Source organism: Alexandromys fortis, unplaced genomic scaffold (assembly GCF_014885135.2).
Source record: "Alexandromys fortis isolate MF-2015 unplaced genomic scaffold, M_Fortis_MF-2015_v1.1 scaffold_76, whole genome shotgun sequence".
NCBI lineage: Eukaryota > Metazoa > Chordata > Mammalia > Rodentia > Cricetidae > Alexandromys > Alexandromys fortis.
The window spans coordinates 4,837,846-4,863,338 of NW_026067997.1; the positions used below are offsets into that span (position 1 = coordinate 4,837,846).

General features: G+C 42.3%; 1 protein-coding gene across 1 annotated transcript; it reads left to right on the plus strand.

The window, feature by feature from the left end:
* Positions 1-10,438: 10,438 nt before the first annotated feature.
* Positions 10,439-24,557, plus strand: Shisal2b (shisa like 2B). Its single transcript, XM_050160355.1, has 3 exons — positions 10,439-10,629; positions 14,267-14,424; positions 24,227-24,557. The coding sequence occupies exons 1-3, from the start codon at positions 10,439-10,441 to the stop codon at positions 24,358-24,360; spliced, it is 483 nt and encodes a 160-aa protein (XP_050016312.1). The 3' UTR covers positions 24,361-24,557.
* Positions 24,558-25,493: the final 936 nt, after the last annotated feature.

Below are 25,493 nucleotides of genomic sequence, written 5' to 3' on the forward strand. Positions count from 1 at the left end.
GTGGTCTGTGAAGGATGCCCCTCTCACTGGAGTACCTGCAGTGGAACCAAATCTCCCAAAGCAGGCTGTGGAGAGCAGGAGTTATTAGCTTGAGCACAGTGTTCTCTGCTCTGACATCTAAACAGCCAGAGAGCAAGGTTGCCATGCATTGGCCCACAGGGTGTAATGTTTCTCTTCTTCCTGTAACTTGTCCATGGATGAATGTCAGAGGAGTAGCGTGTTCAAATCTTCCCGTTGTTGGAAATGATGGCGAGATTTGTTTTAATTTCTTATGGAGTTTTCATGAGCAATCCAAGCATAATGGTTAAGAATAATTGTATTGATGTTCATGTAAGTGGAATAAAGGTTTATGAATGAACTTTTCATCTACTTTTCTCCACAGTTCTGAATGTAAATTAGTCTTTTGGTTCTGAGACTTCTCTAAAGGAAACTGTCTCCCTTTTGGCAGCTAATGGGTCTTATCCATTTCGAATGCAAACTTTATTCTAACAACAAAAAACCACTAAGGTAACTACCATTCTCAACCATGGTCCACATTTTCCCCCTCCTTACCCCCTTTCAAAACTGAAGTGGACTTTGCATGTTTGTAGGTGGGGATTTGATTGGTTGACAGAAGGCTAAGTGTTCCATTTAAAATCTCCGTCTATGGCGTTTCTAAGTTTAGGAAGCCACTACGTTCTTGACCACGGTGATAATGGGCAGCAATAACAGTGTTAAGTTCTGTGCCTCCCAATAGCTATTGGTTTTAAGAATTTCTTGATGCTCTTTACAGGCTGCTTTTATGTCAATCCTCTATTTCTATTAGTCAGGTGCACTAATTTTTATTTTGTCTTCTCCCCCAAGCATTCCAGTTTAGTGGCCAAGCATTTGGGGGAAAGGCCGTATGATCTTTCCAGCTCTACTGAGTGTCTACAATACCCTGCTTCCGCTGCTTGCAGCCCACAGCCTCTGCTCATCCTGTTTCCTGCTATGCAGCTCTCCTTGTCTGAGTCTGTTTTCCCTCTCCCTGGAAGCCTATCCCGAATGGTCTGTCTCCATCTCCCTTTAAAAATCTTCTCTCTCCTCTCCTCTAATAATGATGGAGCGAGGTCACACCCAGTTCTCACACCCTATCAAGTATTTTCTCAGTATTTTGCAGAACACCAAACATGCCGTTTTAAAAGAGGTGTACTTTTTTTTTTTTTATTGTAGTATGTTAGCTGATTGGGACAATGTGTTCTCTATTCTAGTATGCTGTAAACGCTCAGGGAATATTGATGGTGGCAGGAAAGAACAAACACACACAAAAAAACCACCTTCCAGTTGTAACAGAAAAGCAAGATTCAAGGAATCAAATTAAAACTATAAAGCAAGTTGGTTCATGCAGCACAAACCTCTAGCAATCCAGTGGTTGCCAGACAAGGACACCGTTCCTTCCTAACGCTATCACTGCCATTTGCAGAGTTCTCTTCATGGCAAAGCAGAGTCCCATTAGCTGTCTAGGAGGGTTGACTGCCAGCTCCGTTCTGTGCTTCCCTTCACAGCCAACAGAAGAAATACAGCTTTTGTCCTAGTATTTGAAGCAATAATTTGAACTCGCTCCTAATTCAAAATGCTTGGGCTATATGTTTAATCCTGGAGTTATTAACTGTAGCCGAAGGGCCATCTCTGGCACTGTGGAGGACAAGTGAGTTCGGAAGCTCAGAGTCAGTGTGGAGAAAATAGTTGTTGTCAGTTGGTTTCTCCTCTTTACTCTTTTGGGGGCCCACTGCCCAGCTCCTAAATAAATCACACACAGGCTTTTTCTTTCTTATGAATACCCGTCTTTAGCTTGGCTTGTTTCTAGCTAGCTTTTCTTAAATTATCTCATCTACCTTTTGCCTTGGGGCTTATATTTTTATTTCTGTATATCTTTTCTTTCCTTCTTACTCTGTGTCTGACTGGGTGGCTGACCCCTCCTTTTCTTACTCTTTGATCCTCTCTTGTTTTTTTTTTCTCCTATTAATTCTCTCTGCATAACAGCCTGCCTATCCTTTCCCCCTGCCTAGCTATTGGCTGTTCAGCTCTTTATTAGATCAATCAGGTGTTTGAGACAGGCAAAGTAACACAGCTTCACAGAGTTAAACAAATGGAGCAAAAAAAAAAAAAGAATGCAACACATCTTTGCATCATTAAACAAATGTTCCACAGCGTAAACAAATGTAACACACCTTAAAATAATATATGGATAATCTCAGAAAAGAGGGAGGAAGGGATAGATATTGGTAGAAGTCAGTATCAAAAACCATTTGTCACCATGACAAACACCAAAGAAAAATGACCAAAGGGAAGAAAGGTTTCTTTTGCCTCATGGTTACTCTATGGCCGCTTTTGGGCCCAAGTTAAGGTTGATAATGAGGGCAGGGAATGTGTGCAATGTGCTCTCTTCATGACAGCCAGAAGGCAGAGAGTGACGCAAAGACAGCCCCCAGCAGCTTACTTCCTCCAGCTAGGCCCCGCCTCTAAAAGCTCCCACTGCCTTTCATTATTGCCATAAAATCATAAAATCATTATTGCCATAAACTCTGTCAATAGATCAGCTCATCGATGGAACAGAACTCTTAGCATCCAATCATCTCTCCCAAACCCCCCATCCCTGATACTGATGTATCCAGAACCAGCCACTCCAGGAGGGAGGAGAAAGGCTCTTAACAAACTAACAAAATGGATGGGACTCAGGCAGGCAGAGGTGGTGCATGTCTTTTATCCCAGCACTTAAGAAGCAGAGGCAGAGGCAGGCAGATCTCTGAGTTTGAGGCCAGCCTGGTCTACAGAGTGAGTTCCAGGACAGCCAGGGCCCATAGAGAAGTCCTGACTCTCTAGACAGATAGATAGATAGGTAGATAGATGATAGATAGATAGATAGATAGATAGATAGATAGATAGATAGATAGATAGATATAGCTATGAGTCAGAAAATTATAATACTCGCAATGTATACCTGAGGTTATGCGAGCAGTAAGCAATTTCTCTGGAGAAGACTCTGGTGGAGCTGTCTTTCAATTGTTCGGGATATCCAGTGATACAGCAAGAGCTGTCACATCTGTTGTGTGTCATGCATGTTGGAGTGGCTTTTCTGACAATGCAGCTACTCAAGCAAAAAGCTCGTCACCTGCGCTAGTATAAATAACCCTAATACAATTGCTGTTTTACCTAGAACATTTGGGTAGTATTGTTTCTTTGATCTATTTTTTTTTAATTCGGCCACTTTTTTCTTTCTTCTTTCCCCTTTTATTAAAAATAGATTCTTTTCTCATACAATACATCCTGATTAGCTTTCCCTCTTTTTACCCACCTTAGTTCCTCCCACTTCCCCTTTTGGTCTATTTTTAGTGCCCTATCTGAGGCAAATAGACATTTGTTCATTTCTCCCCAGAAAAAGTCACACAACAAACACAAACTAAAGCGATGTGTGTTTGAAGGTTAATTCTGCATGTTTCTGAAGAGTAGCAGCAGAGAGCTGTAATGCAGACAGGAAAGAGAACTGTCTCATTGAGACACTCACAGGAATGTAGGAATGTCTGTCACTGTGACAGAGCACCTGAGTAAATTTAAATTGAGTAAGAGTTTGTTTTGCTCATGATTTCAGGAGAGTATGTTCATGATTCTTGGCCCCAGACACTTGGGCAGAACATCATGGCAGTAGACACATGTGGCCGAAGAGGTTTCTTAACCTCATGCTACACAAGAAGCAGAACAAAGAGATGGAACTAGAGACTCTCTAGTTCGTGACGGTATCCTTCCTGTCACCCACTTCCTCCAGCTAGGTCCTGTCTCCTGAAGTTTCTACCACTTCCCATAATCGCATCACTATCTGGGGAACCGAATCATCGGACATGTGAGTCTGTGGGAGAGATTTTATATTCAGATCATACGTTAACTCTCATGTATGGTACTCTGAAGAGCACAGTCCATTTCAATGGACAGAGCGAGTTAACTCCACCATCAGCAAGGAACCATCAGTGTCCCATCTATTACCTACACTGGGCTCACTTTCTTTTCCGCTCTTCGGCTCCTTTTGTTCCAAACAAACCATCTACTCTTCAGTTTTCCCCATGTTTATTCACATGGGATGGGTCTAGTAATCCATAGGCCATGCTTTCATTACTCCCATGACCCCTATTTCCTCATTGCTCCTACATATGTATCTCTCCAAATCCTGCTCTGCCTGCCAGTTCCTCGGTTCTATTAGCTGCAGGAATCTTCATGGGGAGAAGAAAAAAATGTGTCTTGGCTTTGAAAATTGCATACAATTTGGAGAGAAAGAAAAATAGTTGCAGAAAAGTTGGGCAGAAAAGCAGATATGGAGTTATTTCTGGGACAGGAAGAAGGCTGACTCACCAGTGGGGCACATTAAAGATGAACAAGAGGTAAACAGAGCAGGGAAAGTGGAGCTACACTGATGATCCAAGTCTTGGAAATAAGGACCTGCTAAAGGTGTTGCGTAAAGGACCCCTGAGTCCACTGTTTTTACAGCCAAGTTGGCGTCTCTTCAGTCTACTGGCCAACTAGTTCGTGTTTCTAATCTCCCTCTGTTTGTTCTGTCATGGATATCTTGGGGAAACCTTGTTAGGCTAGAAGCTAGCAGTTAGGAGCAGCTCATACCATTTCCTGTGGTCCTCATGGGACAACACTGTCAGACTCAATGTCCTTATCTTGTAATAAATATTTCTAATGTCTTCCTTTGGTATTTAAAATAAAATTCATTTGTAGTAATACTGTATCTATCTAAAATGTTGCAGATTGACTTGGGCTCATCTTATGCCCTCAGAAACGTGGGTCTTAAGTCCTAACCTCTGCAACCTCAGAATAATTTTGAGAGATGGACCCGTAAGGAGGTCATTCAGATATAATGAGGCCATTAAGATGGACTTTAATTTAATGAAGCAGCTGACCTTATTTAAAGTTAAATGCAGACATGCACACTGAGGTGCTTAGAAGGTAGATGGTAGAAGATCATCCACGAGCTAGGGAGCGAGGCCTGGCACAGATCTTCCCTCACAGCTTCCAGAGGAAGCAACCCCCTCACTGACACCTTGATGTTCTACAATCACAGCAAACTAATCATTAGTTCAAGATACCAGCTGGCCTGGGTCTGAAAAAGCCTGGGTTAAAACCGGTCTTGCTGAACATAGCAGACAATGAGGACTACTGAGACCTCAAGAACAATGGCAATGGGTTTTTGATCCTACTGTACCTATTGGTTTCGTGGGAGCCTAGGCAGTTTCGTGGATGCTCACCTTACTAGACCTGGATGGAGGTGGGTGGTCCTTGGACTTCCCACAGGGCAGGGAACCCTGATTGCTCTTTGGGCTGACGAGGGAGGGGGCCTTTGTTGGGGGAGGGGGAGGGAAAGGGGAGGCGGCGGTGGGGAAGAGACAGAAATCTTTAATAAATAAATAAAGAAATAAATTAATTAATTAAAAAAAGATACCGGATGAAGAAATTGTACTCTATTATAGCAGACCCAACAAACAAGGTCATGAATTATATAAGGAGGTCCTTCTGTATTTGTGTTGCTTTCATTGGTTTATAAAGAAACTGCCTTGGCCCTTTGATAGGGCAGAACGTATATAGGCTGGGAGACAGAACTGAATTCTGGGAGAAAGAAAGCAGAGTCAGAGAGAGCCACCATGAAACTGCCAGATCAGACATGCTAAATCTTTCCCTCGACCTCATGATGTTACACAGATTGGTAGAAATGGGTTAAATCAGGTTATGAGAGCTGGTCAAAAAGAGGCTAGATATAATGGACCAGGCAATAATTTAATTAATACAATTCCTATATTGTTATTTCGGGGGTTAAGCTATCCAGGTGGCGGGTGGTAGGACGACGCAGCCCGCTCCTCATACTACAATATATAATTATTATATTGTAATATAAATATGGAGAAAATGTAATTTACAATAAAATACACATTTTATATGCAAATGCCAGAGTGTAGTTATACCGTGCAGCAGCTATACACTATGCTTGAGTGACAGTCTGACTGTAGCCTGGCATGGTGGGCTGTGCTGGCAAGGAAAACACAAAACCTTGGGTGGTATCAATCCTGGCACATGATTTTCCTGAAAAAGTAAACGATTCTTAGCAGAGTCCCAAACCAAACAAGTTTACAAAGTAGATGCATTCCTGGATAATTCAAAAGTATGTTTTGTTTATTTGTAAAACAGGGCTGGGTTCTAGGAAGAGATCACTGTAAAGGGGCTCTTCACGTAGACGACGTCTTGTGGAACATTGGGAGGTCACAGACGGTGCTCACTTTCCTGTAGTTCTGCACAGTGTGAAGCTGTCTCGTGTCTCCAGGACACTTCATTCAGTTCGTTAGGACTCACTCACAGTCGTAACACCCGAAACGTCTTATTTCTAAAGTATCCCCTAATAAGGAATATTCCTTTTATCTCATTCTCCTCACTAAGATTCAAGGAGAGAAATTATATAACTCATGACCTTGGGTGTTTAGCCAGTCACATTGCACTTCCTGTCATAATTTCTGCCAGGGGACCCTTAGGGCAGTAACCACAAAGCAAGCAATGTCAAGCCAAAGACTTGTTACTAGGTTCAATACAGAATTCTAATCAATGATTTTCAACTTGTAGGTCATAACCCACAGGGATTGCCTAAGACCATCAGAAAACACAGATATTTATATTACAAATCATAATGGCAGCAAATTACAATTATGAAGTAGCAACAAAAATAATTTTATAGTTGGAAGTTACCACAATATGAGTAATTGTATGAAAGGGTCGCAGCATTAGGAAGGTTGAGAACCACCGTGCTAGGCAAACACTCTACCATTGGCTTATATCACAGGCCTTTCAAAGCATGTTGTTTATTTATTTATTCATTGTGTGTGTGCATGTATGATAGGAGGTCATGGTGGTTGTACCAGGGTGCATGTTCAAAGGTCATAGGTCCTTTTTTGTAGACCCTCTTGTCTTCTTTCACGTTTGCAAGGGCTCTGGGCATTGAATGGAGGTCATTGGACTTGAACAGCAAGTGCTATTACCTGCTGAGTCATCTTCCAACCCTTCTCCTACCTTAAAAGATAAAAATAAAAGTAAAACCCTTTTTATTTTGAGACAGAGTCTTGATGAATTGTTCAGGCCAGCCATGAACTTTTAATCTTTATGCCCAAGACTTAATGAGGGGCATTTCATTCAAGTCACCACATCCTCCTCCTCCTCCTTCTTCCCCTCCTTCTCCTCCTCCTCCTCCTCCTCCTCATCATCATCATCCTTCTCCTCCTCCTTCTCTTCCTCCTCCTTCTCTTCCTCCTCCTCCTCCTCATCATCATCCTTCTCCTCCTCCTTCTCTTCCTTCTCTTCCTCCTCTTCTTTGTCCTCCTCCTCTTCCTCCTCCTCATCACCACCACCACCACCACCACCAGCAGCAGCAGCATCAATGGGAGTGATGTTTGAGATTGAACCAATGGTCTAGACAATCGCTCTACTGTCAACTACATCCACTCCTTCTGTAGTTTGTAGCCAGGTCTTGAACCTGTGTTTCTTAGTCTGGTCTTGAAATCATGAGCCATAGTACTGAATACAGACTTAGGCTACCATGTCCAGCTGGCATTTTCTTAGCTGATTCAAAGGCATGGTCTTGACAGTGCCACTTGACACTTCTAATGCTGTGTGTTAAAAGGCTTCTGCTTTGGACTAGTCCCTACTGGGTGGAGTCTGGCAGCTGTGTGTTGTGTATTTTGTCTGTGTCTACAAGATGTGCAGGATAAGATGCTCCCATGATGTTTGTGCTACTCCAGAGAATCTTCTGACCAATTCTACCACCCTTTCTTCTGCTCCTGTACTAAATGACTGAACATTCGTTGTCAGAAAGATTCTGGCCAGAAAACTGTGTCATCTAAGATTGAGCCCTGGCAGTGCATTCTCTCCTTAATCCATCCTGCCTGGCTCCAAGCTCTGTCCACACAGTGCTCATTCTCCATCTTTCCCAAGCTTATCAAGTTCCCACATGTCAGCTTGTGAGGTCTGACTTTCCCTCCTTTAAAGGAGCATGCCCGTTGACTAAGGAGCCTCATTATTTCAACATTTCCTCCTCTAACTTCCCTCTGAAAATGTCCTGTATTTATGAGGCAGAAACTGTTTTTTGTTTGTTTTGTTTTGTTTTATTTTTCGAGATGTTTTCTCTGTAGCTTTGGAGCCTGTCCTGGAACTAGTTTTTGTAGACCAGACTGGCTTCAAACTCACAGAGATTCACCTGCCTCTACCTTCCGAGTGCTGGGATTAAAGGAGTGCCCTCACCACCACCCAACTGAGGCAGAAAATTCTTGTAGCATCAACAGTTACCAGTCAATCAGCCATGTCACAGTCTGAGAGTCCTTACTAATTGATTTTGTTATGTGAACACCACAGAGTGTATTTATACAAACTAAGATTGCTATGATGTCACTAGGCAATAAAATTGCACGGGACTCCCTGTATCCCCTGTAAATGTGGTCCATCATTGATCAAAATATTGTGTGGTGCCCTTATGTAGTAGAACCCAACTTGAGGGCTGTGTATGCAACTCAGTTGGTGGAGTGTTTGCCTAGGTTTCAGGAGGCTCTGTGGTCAATCCCCAGCGCTAGATACATGGGGCACGGCAATGCATACCATATGGTGACAGGAATATCAGAAGGTCAAGGTTACCCTTGATGACATAGCAAGTTCAAAACCCGCTGAGTCCAGTCTCAGGAATAATAAAACAACTTGAAGGCACATACACCAGAAAGGGGGCATTTGCTCTTGAGTGACAGGGGTCTCAAGGAACTCAAGAGTAGAAAAAAATTGACACGGCGCAGGAAAAAACTCAAAGAAAAATCACGAAACTATTGACACTTGTCAAACCCTTGTTTGTTACTCCCTGTGGCTCATTGTCCTCTTTTATATTCATTGCTTCTTTTTGCCTTCCTGGGTACATGATGGAATTCCAGTTCTGTGAGAGAGACACACCCCTGTCCTAACTAAATTGGATCCACTCTCTGGCTGAATCTGTGGCATACTAGTGCTAGGAATCAGATTTAATTCGGGGGGGGGGGGCGGGGAGATCTCATGGGTTCTGGTCATAGATATGACTTACTGAGGGATGGTGGTCTCTGAAAAGGGAAATGGGTGAAGGAAGACTTGCAAGGACTCGGCCCCCGCTGGAGAGCATAGCAATCTTGCAGGGAGAGAGAGTTCAAGTGGCGGGATCAGAGTCCCCAGAGGTCTGGAGATAGCCGGGGTGCCCACAGTGGTAAGCTTTGCAATTCGCAGGTTGTGGGGTAGACTATTCAGAAGGTATTGGGCTTGGTAGGGAAAAATTTAGTCCTCAAGTCCATGCCGGTCCTGCCTAGCAGAGCTTGAAAACAAAATGGAAAGAATCAAACTGTCTCCAAGTGACCACATTCCAGAGCAGAGCTCGGGAATATTTATAAGAATACAAAAATATCCAGCCCACAAACCCGTGATGTCTGTCTTCCAATCAAACCCCTGACCAAAGGAATGAAGGAGAAAATGACAAGGAATTGTTCTGTCCTAGAAATTCTCCGAGCACTAGTCTCAGATTAAGGCTATTGTTATTTTTGTCCTTAAACCCCTCAGTATCGTTTGACACTCTATGACAAGCACAGTCACTACTCTTACTTCAAAAGATTGAACAGATCACTTAGGAAAAATGAGAGTCATAGGCAAAAGTAGCTCCTGTGCTCCAGGAGTGACTGATTGATTGCAAGTCTCTTTCCCCGATTCCTTCCCTTTCTGTCTCTCTGTTTCTTACTTTCTTTTCTGCCACCTCTTGTCTTTCCTCCCTTTTCCACGTAGTCAACTTGGGGCTGCACTGTATGTTTTAAAAACCCCATATAGTTAGTTTTTTGAGAGAGTGTTTTGAACATCCCATGCCCTCCCTAACGCTAGTCCAAAGCCTTTTTATTCAGCCTGCTCCCGGGCCTGGATTGGTGGTCAATTCAGGTAAAGCCTCTACGCGCCAGGCTCTATTTGCCATGTCACTGGGCCAACAAATATGACACTTTGAGTGCACCTGTGTAGACTGTACCCATGTCCGCCTCTGCTGTTCCCGCTCAAGAGATCATCTCTTCTCGTGTGGAGTGAAGACTACGACAGGCTCTGAATAAAGTGAATGAAAGTGGATAGGAGTCCACGGAGAGCAAAGAAAACAGTCGGAGGGAGAGGCGGAGGAGGCAGAGGGCCGAGCCACGCAGGGAAAGGGACCACTCAGCGACGAGACCCAGCGGCGAGAGCAGAGCGCTCCAGCACCGCGCGGACAGCGGGAGGCGAGCCGAAGGGGCGCGGAGGCGGAGCGCCCTGCACTCGGACCCCAGATCGCAGGAGGCGCCCAGAGTCGCTTGGGTTGGGCAAAGTCCGGAGCGATCGCACCTCGCACGCACCTCGGGGGTCCTACGCACGGCCACCCGCGATGAGCGAGAGCAGCCGCGTGTGCTCGGGCTACTACAGCCTCAACCGCAGCTTCGTGGAGTCCTTCCAGTGCCCGCGGCACGGCGACGGGGCCGCGCTGCTCTACTGTTGCGGCTTCGCAGACCTCAAGTACTGCTGCAGCGAGCCGGGCAGCTACTTCCCCTACAAGCACAGCTACATGTGGAGCCTCAGGTGGGCAGGGCAGAGCAAGGCTTGGAAGGGCAGGGCGGGACGGGGCAGAGCAGGGCGGGACAGGGCAGGGCAAGATGACCCTTCCGGGACCTGGCAAAGTGACCAGTGGAAGATGCAAACCGGAATCAGGGCGGTCTCCCGATGCCCACTGTATTCAGGTCCTTGTGCCAAGGCGCCAGGCGTCTGAATGGTAACTCTACAGGGCACCCTGGAGATCAGTGGGAACCCTGTGCATCCCAGCCTACCTCAGAGAGGCTCTACTGACAAGACTGGTGGTTCTAATTCCTCTTTAGGTGTTTGTTCCTTTGATACATTTGAACCGAAAGGAGGCTTCTGTGGGCAACACCGGTATTAAAGACCAGAGGAGTACTTAAGTGTTATTAGGCAGCTGGAGTCCTTAAATTGTGTGTGTGTGTGTGTGTGTGTGTGTTTGCACAGATGCATACATACAACTGGGCTTTATAACCCACTCTTCTCAGAGGTTTGGACACCGACACCGCCCAAGCAGGCTGAAGATGGAAGCTTGAGTTGCTTTGATTACACACGCAGCATCGTCTTTCTGGACACCCTTCCCCTACGCCCACACCGTTTGACCTCTGCTAGATGTCAGGAGGCATTACTTTCAAAGACAGGTCTTTCTTGCTTCTTTTTCCTACAATGGGGCTTTTCCTTGTTTCTGCTGGCTCTTATGCAGGTGTTTTCGCCATGAAATGCTCCCCCTCAAAGGGAGCAAACTTTCAGATTTTAAAGATTTCTTTTGTCTACAGAATGAGTGGAACCCTAAGATTATAGGAAAGAACTACTGCTCCACCACTATTAACGGTGTGTGTGTGTGTGTGTGTGTGTGTGTGTGTGTGTGTGTGTAGACTGAGACAGAGACACATACACACTGAGAGAACCAGCTAGTGGGAGCACAGCATAGTACAGTGCTATTCCCCCACCCTCTCATCATGATCCAGAACTTGGCATACATGCCAGATCAACAGCAAACTTAATTTTTTAAGGCAATAAAACAAACACTATTTTTCTGTATCACAAACTTTAATAAACTCCCCAAAGGGCTGCCTTCGGAGCACGTTGTTCTTGAGTAGAAGAAAGTTGGCAGAAAATAATGCCAGCTTATTCTCCCTGGATTATTTGGGGGAAGAAAGTGATGTACTGCCCCGTCATCTGGGCTTTTCGAGACTAGCTCAGTAATCCGTCAGTGAGCGTTTGAATGACAGAACCACCTCAAGTCAAACACAGTTGGAAATGGTGCCAGGGATCTTCAGATCTCCCATGGTGGCAGGGAGAAGAGGCCATAAAAGCTTCCTTAGGTTTGTGAGAACACAAAGGAAGGAACAGTCTGTTGGGGCCTACTTCATCAGGAAAAAAAAAATGGGCAGCTAGCTCAAAGTTAGGGAGATAGAAAACCACGTTAACTAAGGGCATTGTAGGTGGCAACACTGAACCCGGGGTTCCTGTGAATTACTGGGCTCTGAAAACACTCCAGGGAGGGAAATTTATTAGAGCTTCATTTTTCTTCTAGTCTTTGCTCTTCACTGCTAATTTAAAATGCTCCAACTGCGAAAAAATATTACAGAAGTCCCTAGCTCTGGAATCGAGATTCCACAGCTCCCAGAGAAGGACGGCCACAGCTACCTCCAGGCCGGTGAGGGTGCTGAGCTGGAGTGCGGCCACGTGGGTATGAGAGCAGCTTCAGACACTTTCCAGTGGCTGGCAAAGCGACTGCTCTGGGTTGCCAGGAAGAAGGCTGAGTCTCCCTTTCCAGCACCAGTCCTTTCCTTTTCTCCCTCCTCTTCTCATCTCCTAAACTCAAAGGTGTCCTTAAGTAATCTTCTCCAGGACTTTAAGACAATGAGGCTTATCTGGCAGCACCACTCACGGGTGGATGCTGGATAAGGATTTGGTGAAATGGCTGATTTAGGAGACTCCTGGATTCCCCATCTTTACATGGAAATCTGCAGGCACATATGGAGCCGGGGCATGGAAACAGTATTAACATGTTCTTTGGGTTTCCTCCAAATTGTATAATTTTGTAAAACAAAAACAAACAAACAAAAAAAAACCTTGCACATTGAACATTCATGATGTATATGTTGAATTAAATTAGACTGACAAATTTTAATCTGGTAAACCACTTTTTACTTTGAAAATGAGTTTCAACAACTGGGTGTCATTTCAGGAATCCAGATATTCCACCTATCTGCATTGTGCACAAACTAATTCTAAATGGATTACATTCTTATGTGTCTGTGTATAGGAACATGAACTTAACCTCCCCGGCACAGTCTGCAGAAGGCAAGGTACAAGGATTTCTTTCCTAATCCTATTAGAGGAAAGGGCAATCAGAATGGCAACCTCCAAGCTCAAGTACATAACTCTGTTTGGAGTCTGATATAAAATTATCTACCCATCACTATATGCAGAGCTGGTTGGAATAGGGTCAATGTTAATAAACCAAGCATAAGAATTTGAAACTTTGACTCCATGTTGTTCTATAGCTCAGGAGACGATCTCTTTGTGTGCAAGGGTGTTTTATCTCCTTAAATCAAGGGCGAGTGGCGTGAACAGCCTGTCACCTTCAATACTGTTCTTTCTCTCAGAGCAGTGATGCTCCTGGCGTCCCTGATCAAATTCCCTCTTTTCCTTCCTTTTGCTAAAAGTCAGACTTGCCAGGAGCCTGATCCCTGAAAGAACGCAGAAGCCCGAAGACACGCCAAGAAGATAATGAAGACTCAGATCATTATTTTTCAGTGATGTGCACCCCAAATTGCTACAGCAGATCAATCATGAGTTAATTAGTGTTTACTCTCATCTGTTGACTGTTTTCTACAAGCTAAACACACATAAACAATGAAAGTATTCATGCTATAGGAAAACTGACTGAAGTCGGCTTTTGAACAGCCTAACATCTAATTGTGTTGTTTACACATGACTCAAGAGACACGTCTGCATACAGTTCAGTATGACGCTGGCTTTCCAAATTCCCTCCCTTAGTTAATAAATGCACAAGTCTGATGAGAACTGCTACTTCAGTGTCTAGCCATATGTGTAACCACATACATGAATAACTCCCAACGAGGTGCAGAGAAATGAAAGGAAAATCTCAGACTTTGAAAGTGAATTTCATATACATTCTGTAAACAGCTTTCTTTTAACCAAACCCTCTTCTTCTGCAATGGTTATGGTTTTGTATACTAACATATGGTGTCTTTCATATACATCTCTAAGAGAAAAGTTTTTTATCGCTGATAAATGTTTCCTGACTCTTAGAGAAGCAAGTATTTTCCTGCTTATCTTTTGCTTGTGAAACTGGCCTAAGGTGTGGTATTAATTTGATTAACTTGATTTATTGGACTGAGATATTTATGATATTCCTAGAGAATCATACGATCTTTGACCTGTCTCATAGATGTCACACAACTTGTAACATACAAAATTTTTGAAAGTCCTTAAATGCAATAGACAGGATATGACAAGAATTCCAGAGGAAAATATCAATCAACTATTGTCTGGAGTAAGACAGGATTTGCTTATATATGAATGAGTGAGAGCAAGAATGAGCATCGGCGCCTTTGGTTGAGCTTGAGTGCACAGCGCTTTGGATGACATGACTTCTTTTCTGTTTCCTCAGCATTGGTGCTCTGATTGGACTGGGAATCGCCGCCCTTGTATTGCTTGCCTTTGTCATCAGTGTCTGTGTCCTCTGCTATCTATTTCTGTACACAAAACCTCAAAGATTAGACAATGGCCTTAAACTCCAGCACCTAGAGGCATCCTCTGCCCTAGAAGGTAACCCAAATCTATTATTTATAATCTGTTACCTGTACCATATCTTAGCTGGGGGACAGAGAACACTGTTAAGATGGAACATTCTTTAAAGATTCCGTTTACAGTGCAGCCTTGCAAGAGTTCACGGTGAGTCAGCCTTAGGTGATGGCATACTTTAGGGAAATAGTGGTCAAGAAAAACTAACAGGCTATAAATGCCCTGTGGAAAACAAGTCAGTGGGCCAGTACATTCACTGGGATATATTTAAGTCCATTTTAGTTATCAACACTTATCTTCTTGGAAAAATTACATTTTGGCTTTCTGGTGGAACCAAGGACATCCATCAAGTACATAACACAACAGAACGCCCAGCAGCACACTCTTGCTACTGCACTTTACACGGGTCAGTCAGTGATCAAACTGGCATCCAGTGTGAGGAATCAAGGGGGCATCAAAAACAATTCAGATGTTTGCAAAAAAATACAAAAAACAAATAGAACATTCTGTTACTGAATAGCCTGCAAACTAATTAATTCCATTGCTGTAGGTATATGTGCACAATGTAACTATAAAGTAGAAAGAAACTTTTATGCATAATTTATGGACTGTGTGTCTGTCTACTTATTGTTTCAGCTATAAAGCAGTATATAGAAGTCAGTTGTTATCATCATGAAACTATCAAAACGGTGTGGAAACTGATTTCTTTTAGCGTATTAGGAAACACCAGTCATGAATTTTGACATGTGTGTATGCAGAATATATTTTAAAGAATATAAATTTAAAGAACATAAATTTAGGATCTACGTTGACATATTTAGAATGGCATATGAATGTTTATTGCTTCCATTTCAAAAGAAAAGGAAAATATTCTTAAAGTAGGAAGTCTCTGTGTTTTAACTGAATGATGGGCTCTGTCATATTTATGAAGTACCTGTCCTGTGACCTTATCAAATATGTCACCATCACCATGTGTCTGCATGAGCTGTAGTCTCCTCTGGGGAGAAACAGAAGGATCTCCCCAGTCCCTCGTGTCCTCTTGTCATAGTCTAGCAGGACAGATCCCTCTGGAGTTCACGTCCCGAAGCACTGATAACAAGGAGCCAAACTGACAGGCTCGGAGCTGAATTTAGTCCAAGTGACTTTGATCCAGCTTCTCCACAAGCACAACTGTGTGGTTGATTAATGGGTATCACATCATCAGACTGTAAGAGGAATTATTGTCTCATTCGCTTAGATGATTGAATCTAATCATGGTCCTGAATCTTTTCTATGATCAAGAATCACTGGTGGTGGTGGTGGTGGTGCTGGTGGTGGTGCTGGTGGTGGTGCTGGTGCTGTTGCTGGTGCTGTTGCTGGTGCTGGTGGTGGTGCTGGTGCTGGTGCTGGTGGTGGGAACCATGTTAAAAACAGAGTTTCTCAGCCCCAGCTTTTCAAACAAGTGCCTCTTCTTCCCACTCTTCCTCCTACTTTCCATAGAGAAATCATGTCGAGACTCTTAAAATCTATGCCACCCCTCAAACCCTAATGTTTTCCCAGCCCCCTCAACGGATACAACTCTCCACTATGACCTTTTGTGACCAGCCCTCTAGGTCTTTCTTTTTCTTATCTCCTTTGCCAAACCACATTAGGTCCGTTGCCATTCCTTGAGATTCTTGATCAGGGCCTTTGCACACGCTGCCACCATTTCCTCAGACATCTGTGTGACTCGCAGTTCCTTTTACTCTTTCCTGAGAGATCCTTTTCCCAGGAGTTCCTCCTTACCTGCACTCTTAACTTCCCTTCTGCTCTTCCTAGCCAATCCCCCCCCCAAAGCATTTATTCACTAGTAACAAAAATTATTATCTATTTACTTACCTACCTGTTATCTATAAATCTTTGATATTTCTGACTAGAGACTAAGTTCCAGCAAATAATTTTTGCCATGTTTGTTGACTATAATATCCCTAGTGCTTATAATACTTACACATTTCCTGAATTGACTTGACAAGTCTTCCATCTTTACTGATCCCAGGAATGTCTTTTGTGTAACACTGACCAAGTGTGGTCATTGCTGCAGGCATTAGACATACATCGAGTGCGCCTTCTATGGAATTCACTGTGCTAAAATAAAAGTGGTTCTTTTTCCTGGTTTAGCTCAAGGACTATTGCAAAATTTTTTTTCCTGTTTGCTATGTGTCCCCAGAAGCATAATTACTAGCATGTCAACTCAGACTTGGCATGTTTTTTGCTCTTTAGTGGATGAAGCCAGGTAATGCACTTCTTATGAAGTTCGATGCGGCTGCTTTCATGCAATGAAATAGCCCCACTTTGTTCCTCACAAAATGTATACATCAAGGTAGCAAGTTAATTTAATAGACCTTTCCTGAGTCTGGCTATTAGAAAGCAGCATACAAAATGTAAAATAACCAGTGCCTTGCTGCTGCTTTCAAAGGACGTGATTTTGGTCCTGTGGATTGTTTTTTTCTTCTTCTTATTAATTATAGTGCAGAGCCCCAAACAAAATAGGTAATCCGTATGTTGCTGGGATAGAAAAATGGGTTCCTCTTGAACTGACCCTTTGAAATGATAATTAAATACTGTGCCCTTGATTAAATATGACTGTACCATTCCAGGGTTTTCAACACCTAGCGAGAGATGCCATTGTTCAAGCTATGGGGAAGACAGGTTAGGGGTGTTACTGCATTTAACGGCAGTGCTAAAGATTGGAAACTTAAGGAAATAGTTGTATAATTAATCAGGCCTATAAGTAGTATATCTGAGGAAAACTGACCTGACTGGCTAGAAAGCTTTTCTTTCAACGCTGTCTCCTCTTAAAAAATTCCTCCACATTATTTTAGACTAGTTTCTTAAAATTATCTGTTATTTTCTAAAATTCTAATTACATATTTCCCCCTTCCGATTCCTGCCTCAACCCCTCCCACATACCCTTCCTTAAATTCATACCCTCTGTTTTCATTAGTTGTTTTGCACATGTACACACTTCCACGCGTGTGCGCGCACACACACACACAAATACATAAGTACAACCTACTCAGTCTGTACAATGTTACATGAAGTATGCTCTCAGGGTTGAACATTTGGTATTAGATAATCAATTAGTGTGTTCTTTCCCGGGGAAGACTATTTAGATTAATTTTTATAATGGAGACTGTTTTCATTACAGGTAATTTGGATGGCCTAGGAGGACCTGTGTTCTTGTACTTATTACAATGGATGTAAGGCCCTGAATCTTTTCTTTTCCTATAAATGACAGTGGTGTGGGTCTAAAATAGGCTAATCATAGATCACACTGCCAGGATTTTTTTTTTTTTTTGCTTATTTTTATTCCATGATATTTTGATTTTAAATGTCTACAGTTTAAGGCTTTACAGTCTTTGAACTGATCTTGAAAAGGCAGGTGGGTCTCTTCGGGCCATGGCTACAGACATTAGTAGCTTAACCTGCGTTGTCCACACCATACAGAGCACCCCTCACTGAGCAATTGGTGGGTTTTTAAATTGTAACTTGCGACTGTTTTCTTCTTTTTAAACTTTTACATTTTGGGTTATGCACATTTCAAACGCCAGTATTTAGAAGTCTGTATTGTTTCACCTCAGATGCTAAATTGCCAAGCAAAAGATGCCCATGTGAAGATACTCCTAATCACGAGGGCTCATTTCAAGGTTGTGGGAGAGTATTCATGGTCAACGACAGAGCAGTCAGAGGAACAAGATCATAGATCACCACTTCTCAGACGTTTCCATAGTGAAGGTGTTAGAGCCGTAGGAGAAAGGAAGTCAAGGCCCAGAGTTCTCAGGGCTAGCAGGGGAGAGGCCTGCCTTAAAACAAGCCAGGCGGTGGTGGCGCATGCCTTTAATCCCAGCACTCGGGAGGCAGAGGCAGACGGGTCTCTGTGAGTTCGAGACCAGCCTGGTCTACAAGAGCTAGTTCCAGGACAGGCTTCAAAACCACAGAGAAACCCTGTCTCGACAAACCAAAAAACAACCTTCTGAGCTTCAGCACTTAATCATTTCTCATTTTGCTTGAAAATGTATGGGAATTTTCAACTGAATGAAGCTTGCTATCCTCTAATAATGACATCTGTCTCCCCATACCTAAGTAAAATTGCTGCTTCAGGAAGTTAAAGCCTGTTCACCCTGAGGCATCGAGTAGGCTTGAGTAGGTCCTGTGGGAGTGATGGGGACCATCAATGACAGGGACTCTGAGAAGTGCGGTGTCTGATGAACATGAAAGGCAGCGTTAGAACTGTTAGGAAGAACAACACAATTGTATTGTACAGAAATAATAAACCCCCTCAAGCTGGTGTTCTGTGGTCACCTTGGAAAGATGTAAGATAGAAATGAAAAGAAGGAGATGAATTAGCAGTAAGGCACAGTTAGTTACACAGGTGAAAAACAAAACTGCACATGAAATACCGAGAGAGTAAATTGGGGGGAAAAGTCACATAACCATTTGTTGTATCCATGAGCAAAATGGGTCTTAGGCTGACTTGAAATGGTTTTGTGTTTCTTCTTAGAAGATGTTCTTGCTTCCTCAGAAAGAAAAGTTTCTTTCTGTTCATGTTCATTGTAGAAACACTGGAAATACGGAGAAGCCAACAAATGCTCTCAGCATAGAGGTGCAAGGTGTCAGCGCTGCACTGAATATCCTTCAGGGAGGAATTCCTATGTGTCTCTAGATCACATATAAAGCAAACTGGGAAATAGCAGGACATGGCAGCCTTGTCTGATCCCAGTACTCAGGAGGGTGAGGCAGGATGATCGCAAGTTTGAGGCAAGCCTGGGTTATATGGTGAGAATCTCCCCCTGCCCCGTGTGTGTGTTTGTCTGTCTGTTTCTGTCTCTCTGTCTCTCTATTTCCCCCTCCCCATCCCTTTAAAAAAAACCACAATCGTTGTATCTTCTTTGCTATTAAATGAATTCCTGTTATTATTTAATTCATTTAATCCATTTAATTTATTACTTCACAAAGCACCATGACTTTTGCTGTTGATAGAATAAACATTTTTTATATCTCTCTGCAGATTTACTGATTGTAAATACTTTGCTTCATTAGTTTTATCCTTGGTACTTTGTACATATGTTCCTTTAAACTCTAAAATCGATAGCACTTCCTAAGAACAAAGATACTTCCTCTTGTGTGAACCCTATTCACACATCCGAGTTAACAACCACAACACTAATGCAGCAACATACACTCTGGGGCTTATATTAAAGTTTCCTAATCTCAATAGCTAATTTTTCTTATCCTGGATCTGGTCCAAAATTAATTTGTATACTTTTATTTCGTGTTTTCTTTAATCCTCAGCATTTTTTTTTCTTTTATGCCCTTGATAGTTTTGGGGATGAAAAAACAAAGCCAGATATTTTGTGCAGTGTCCCTCAATTTCTGTTTGTCCGTTTTCTCGTGATTGGAGAGAGAGCATACATTTTTACAGGAACACAAAAAGGTATGGTAGCAAAGCACCACAGACAGCACACGATCTTGGCTGGCTTGATTAGCAGTGAGAGTAGCATGATTACAGTGAGGGATTTGGAACCATGAATATATCCTGTTCCTCTGTGAATTTTCAGCCAGTCGCTGAATTTTTGACAACTGTTATTACGATGACACTTATAAGTGGTAATTTTCCAACTTCTTACAGCTTTTAAATGTATTATTTCCCTGCTCCCCTGTTTATTTATCTTAGTTCTTTGTGCCACTGACACAGAATAGTTAGACTGTATAATTTATAAAGAAAAGAAGTTAATCTTCACAGTTCCGGAGGCTGGGAAGTTTAAGGTCAAGATGGCTGTGTATTGAGCACTGAGTGAGAGCCGAAGTCTGCTTCTCAGACAGTGAGCGCCATGATGCGGCGTCTTCTTGTGGAACAAGGAGAGGATGGGCAAAAAGAAGGTGGCTAGTTCCCTCCAGTCCTTTTGCAGGATTGCTACTTCACATAGAAGGACAGAACTCTGGTGGTTTAATCACCTCCTAAGGTCCTCAGTTCTTAATAGCATAACTCGCCAGTTTGAAGTCATGTGCCTTTTAGAGAAACAGATGCGTTCTAGCCATAGGGTTGCTGATTCATTTGAATGTCAGCATGGGATTTGTGCATGTTAAAATATTATTGTTGTTGTTGATTTTGATCCATCTTACATTTGGTCAGTGGATATTTGGATTTGGGGGTGTATATATGTGTATGGTATATGCACATTGCATGCAGAAGCCAGAGGTAGGCATTGAGTGTCCTGCTGTACCAGGTTCTGCCTTACTTCCTTGGATCATGGTTTGTCACTGAGGCTGGAGCCAGGCTGCTGGCCAGAAAGCTCAAGTGATCCTCCAGGCCCATCCACCCTCTATAGTGCTGGGATCACAGGCATCCACAGGACCTTGTCTCTACATGAAGGCTGAGACCCGAACTCACATCCTCATGATAGCCTCGAAAGCACTCCTAACCACTGAGCCATCTCTCTCGCCATTGAACAAACTCCTGCAAACTGTATCCCATTCCTGCCTGAAATCTGTCCATCATTTTGGGAATACTTTTTGTTCTCCAAGACTTTCAGTACCTTCCCTTTTCCAACATTGGAACCTACCATTTCTTTAAGAAGAAGCCTGGCTCATTTCAGTTGGTAACATACACCGTATTTAATTATCTTACTGACTTCCACTTCCACCACTCTCTTACAGACACACTGAACACCTGTTTTCCTCCCATAATCCTTAGCAGCGGAGTACCTCATCTGAGTGTACACACATATACAAGATGGGTATACTTTCTACCTACCTTCCATAAAATTACTATTTTACACTTACTTGCTTTTCCACAGTCTCTGTGGCTTTGGGTATTATTTTTTTTTATTTAAAGATATCTATTTTACTGATTTTATAAAAAATAGTATTTTTCTGTTTTTTTTTTTTTTTTATTGTTGCTTTGTTTTTTGAGACAGGGTTTCTCTGTGTAGCCCTGGCTGTCTTGGAACTTGCTGTATAGACCAGGCTGGCCTCAAACTTACAGAGATCCACCTGCCTCTGCCTCCTGAACGCTAAGATTAAAGATTTAAGGAGAACACTACCATTGTCCAGCAAAGAATGGTATTTTATTTCAAATGTATCTAATCAGACAGTTTCATGTTTACCATTTTTTTTGGCACACTGCCTAATTTTCATATATTTTTTCTATGAGAATATTCAGTCTTTCATAGATACCACAGGTTTTTTCTGATGTATTTATACATGTATGTGTGTTTAAAGTTTTAATAACTCTACAGAAGCGAAGTAGGGAATCTTCTTATATTTCCAAATGAGTCAGTTGCCCAAATATATCTCTCTAATGTCAACCTAAATGGTCACTTATCATAAATTGTTGTATATACCCAGGTCTGTTTTTAGACTTATTCTGTTAAATTATTCTGATTATTCTTAAATTGTGATTGATTTAAAATTATTGATGTCATATTATTTTAATGTTAAGTCAAGAATCCTTCTCTTTCCTTCCCTCCCTCCCTCCCTCCTCCCTTCTTTCCTTCTTTCCACCAAGCTTCTGTTAAGAACGTCTAGGCTTTTTGTAAGTAATGGTTAAGTTTCCAAATTATCTTTTAAATCACACTCTAAAATTTGGAAACAGTCAAGTGATATTTTGATGGTTTTATAGTAAATTTATAGATACTTTTGGGAATCATTTTATTAAATACCTAATAATGAGGAACAAGTGCTCAAAACTCATTAAGTTGGTCTGCTGACTCTATTCAGTAATACTTTATCTCACAAAAGCTTTTAAAGAATTCATTGTGTTATTAGTGGACAATGGCATAATTCGGATTCACTAGCATAAAAAGCCACTCAGGGAGTCTCTTGGAAAGAGAGATGATCAATGGACAAACTTCCTTGATCATGGCCTGCAGCTGAAACTATTTCTTAAAAAAATCAAAACCAACACTACAGAATGACTTGGGGTTGTAGATCCAAGATTGTTTCCTAAAGCTATCCAGCCAGATCAGCAGCTGGATGCTGCTTAGAGCTCCAGGACAGCCCAGCAGCTAGGGTAAGCTGGATGGAGAAGGGCTGGGAAGCTCCATCATGGTTCTGCCAGGTAGCCAGGGGACAGAGACCTGCGGGGGTCCCCAGTGTTCTTTTTCTGTTCTGAAGTGCCTGTCAAGGCCCAAGTTCACAATTACATGATAAGCTGGCCCCCGAGGACCACCAGCTCTGAAACAAACACTAGGTTAACAGCTATCAGAGCGCATATTTGGCAGAGCTGCAATGGAGAACAGGCAGAATGTTTTGTTTGATGAACTGGATTTAAATTTGCCAAAGGTCAAAGCTTTAACTGTCAGTGTGTGACGTCCAGGGCTGAAGGAAGGCTCAGATTTACATACAGTAGCCAGACTAAAATGAAATGAGGATGGGAACATGAAGGCTTGGCAGCAGGAACGGAAGGAGGAACTATGATGATGGCTCTCGGCAATTCATACTCAACTAACGAAATAGGAATTAAATAAGAGAAACTTTCCACGTGTGACAAATCCTTAGCAGTTCAACGGCATTACAGATTTATTACTTGAAATCAAATCCATGTTGCGACTTGTGATGGAAGGCTTTATCCCTACGTGGCTGGATAAGAAACTAGAGAAATCAGGTTGCTGAGGCGGGTCCTTTAATTAAAATGGTCCCAGGAAAATGTTAGGGGACTCTATCATCACTGGGGCTCTAGTTGCTATTTTTCTGTATCTCCAGTTACTTGAAGCTGCTGGAGGGAAATCCATTGACAGTGGTCTTGGATTTTTAGCAGAGTAAATTCTGGAGTGCTCAAGTGTTTACAACCAATCTTTTCTTATTCGACTAGGAAATTGCCTTGTTAGGGGTAATCGCTTTGGTTTTAGAAGCCAGCCTAGGAAATTGTCTTGATGAGCTAACATGTTTAGAAGGATCTGGAAGCCAAGTAAATAATGTGCCAGGGCTGGGGAATAAGGGCTTTTGCAAGTGCTAAAGGTGAAGAATGTATTTTGAGAGCGTGTACAACTCAGGGAGCGGTAGGCCATTCTGACGAATTCTTCTAGCTTTTGTCACAGAAATGCATAATGGAAGCCAAACCTGCCAGAAGAAAGACAGTTAGAGCATACAAATTATTAGGTTAGAAATAACACCTGGACGATCCCCCTTTCATAAAAGCCGCAAAACCTGCTTGTGATGAAGTAGGGGGAGAAGGCCTTGAAAATGTAATTCAAATATTATGAATTTAAATATGTGAGCATTGCTTAGGAAACATGTAGGAGTCAGTAGACCCACACTAGGCTTTAAGTTTACAGAACCCCCACCCACAGACTAACAGTCCACTTCTCCTTGGTTAGCCCAAATGCTGGTTAGTGAAGACCACATGGCCCAGCCCTTGCTTACTATGGATTTCTATGCAGTGTGTGAAGGGGACTCTGGCGTAAACTCACATCCCAATTGCTTATGGTGGCAAAGCCTTCAGCTTCTTGAAATCATCAGAGTTAGCTTTAATGAAGTTTATTGTATTATGTCAGGTAGGAATAGTCATACTTTCATTAAGTGACCCCGAAATTGTTAGCTCCTTACGGAATGTGTGCTTTCTCGTGGAGGTGTGGAGGAAAGAACCTGGAAATGAAATTCAGGCTCCTGTGACTGAGTGATCTCCCTTCGCTTTTAGGACGAATGGCTCAAAACCATCCCGAATGGAGTTGGTTCTCCCTCATCCATACAGTATTTTTAGAACTTTCTACTTTCGATACTGTTACGACAATTCAAGCACAGACGCTGAAAAGACAATTTCTCTGTCATAAGCTTGACTAATTATTTCATTTGGTCTTGTGTATTGCAGGCAACTTAAGTAGAAAAACCAAAGGCTTCATTTCAAATGCAGCATCAAATTCAACAAATGAAACAGTCTATGAAGCCGACGATGTAACTCAAGGAAAGACAATGGATACAACACAAATCAATATTGCCCATTAGCTAAAATCCCTGTTGTAAGAGCTTACTGGAGAGATGGAGCATTAAGAATAAAGAATGAATTTTATTTTATTTTATTTTGAGACAGAGTCTGTCTGCACTGCTTGAGCTATCCTGGGACTTCCTATGTAGAGTAGGCTCGCAAACTCACAGATCCGCCTGCCTCTGCCTTCTGAGTACTGGGCTTAAAGGCGTGTACCACCTCACCTGGCAAGAATGCATTTTCAAACAGTTTCTCCCATTGCTTTTTCAGTATTCACCACTCACAAAGCAAGACCAACTGCAGTTTTAATTAGCTCATTTATCAAGCACTCACTAAGGTTCTGATAAATGCTTATGTGTATAAGTTTACTTTGTCAAATTTCTGTGTGACCTGAAACTATGCTATTTCTTGAAAATAAAGAGTTTAGCAACGACAGAAAAACAAACCAATCTCAGTGAAGCATAATAAATGTGTTTGTTTCATTACCAATCTTTCACAACTATTTAATACATGATATTACTGTCATAGTTAATAACGGGTAAGTATATCTTCAGGGGACTTTTCTCATAAACCAAAGGCTCTCAAGTCTCTTAGACATCAATGTTTTTTGATGGATTTTGTGCATGAAAGAGGAATACATTACCTTCATATAAGTTAATAGTCAATGGCAAAGATATCATTGTATTACCTGTAAATGGGTATATCCTGTATTTCAAGTATGCAAGGCAAATCCTCTGTCAGTCCATTTCCTGGAGAATGTCTATAATGGAAGTTATAAAAGTCAGCATAGATGCCAGCAGTAGGCTCGGCTGGACCTTTGACACACTCCCCGCTCAAGTAGCCCACCTCTGGGTTCCCTGAAGAAAAGCCATGGGGGCCCAACGTGGACCGACGGGTGCATCTCTCTGTAACTTGCAAGCAGTAGGTGCTTCTTAAGTAGACACAAAGTGTTAAAAGCAAAATGTTTTATTAATCTGTGGCTCATCTTAAACAGATCTCATCTGAAAAACATTTCAAATGGTCTGCCTAGATTTCATATACCTCCAGTGTAGTTCCATCTAATGCGACCAACTAACATACAAAAACATGGTTTCAGCAGCTTCTATCTCAAAAGATTTTTCTTCTTAAGTAAACCTATTATAAATATAGACAT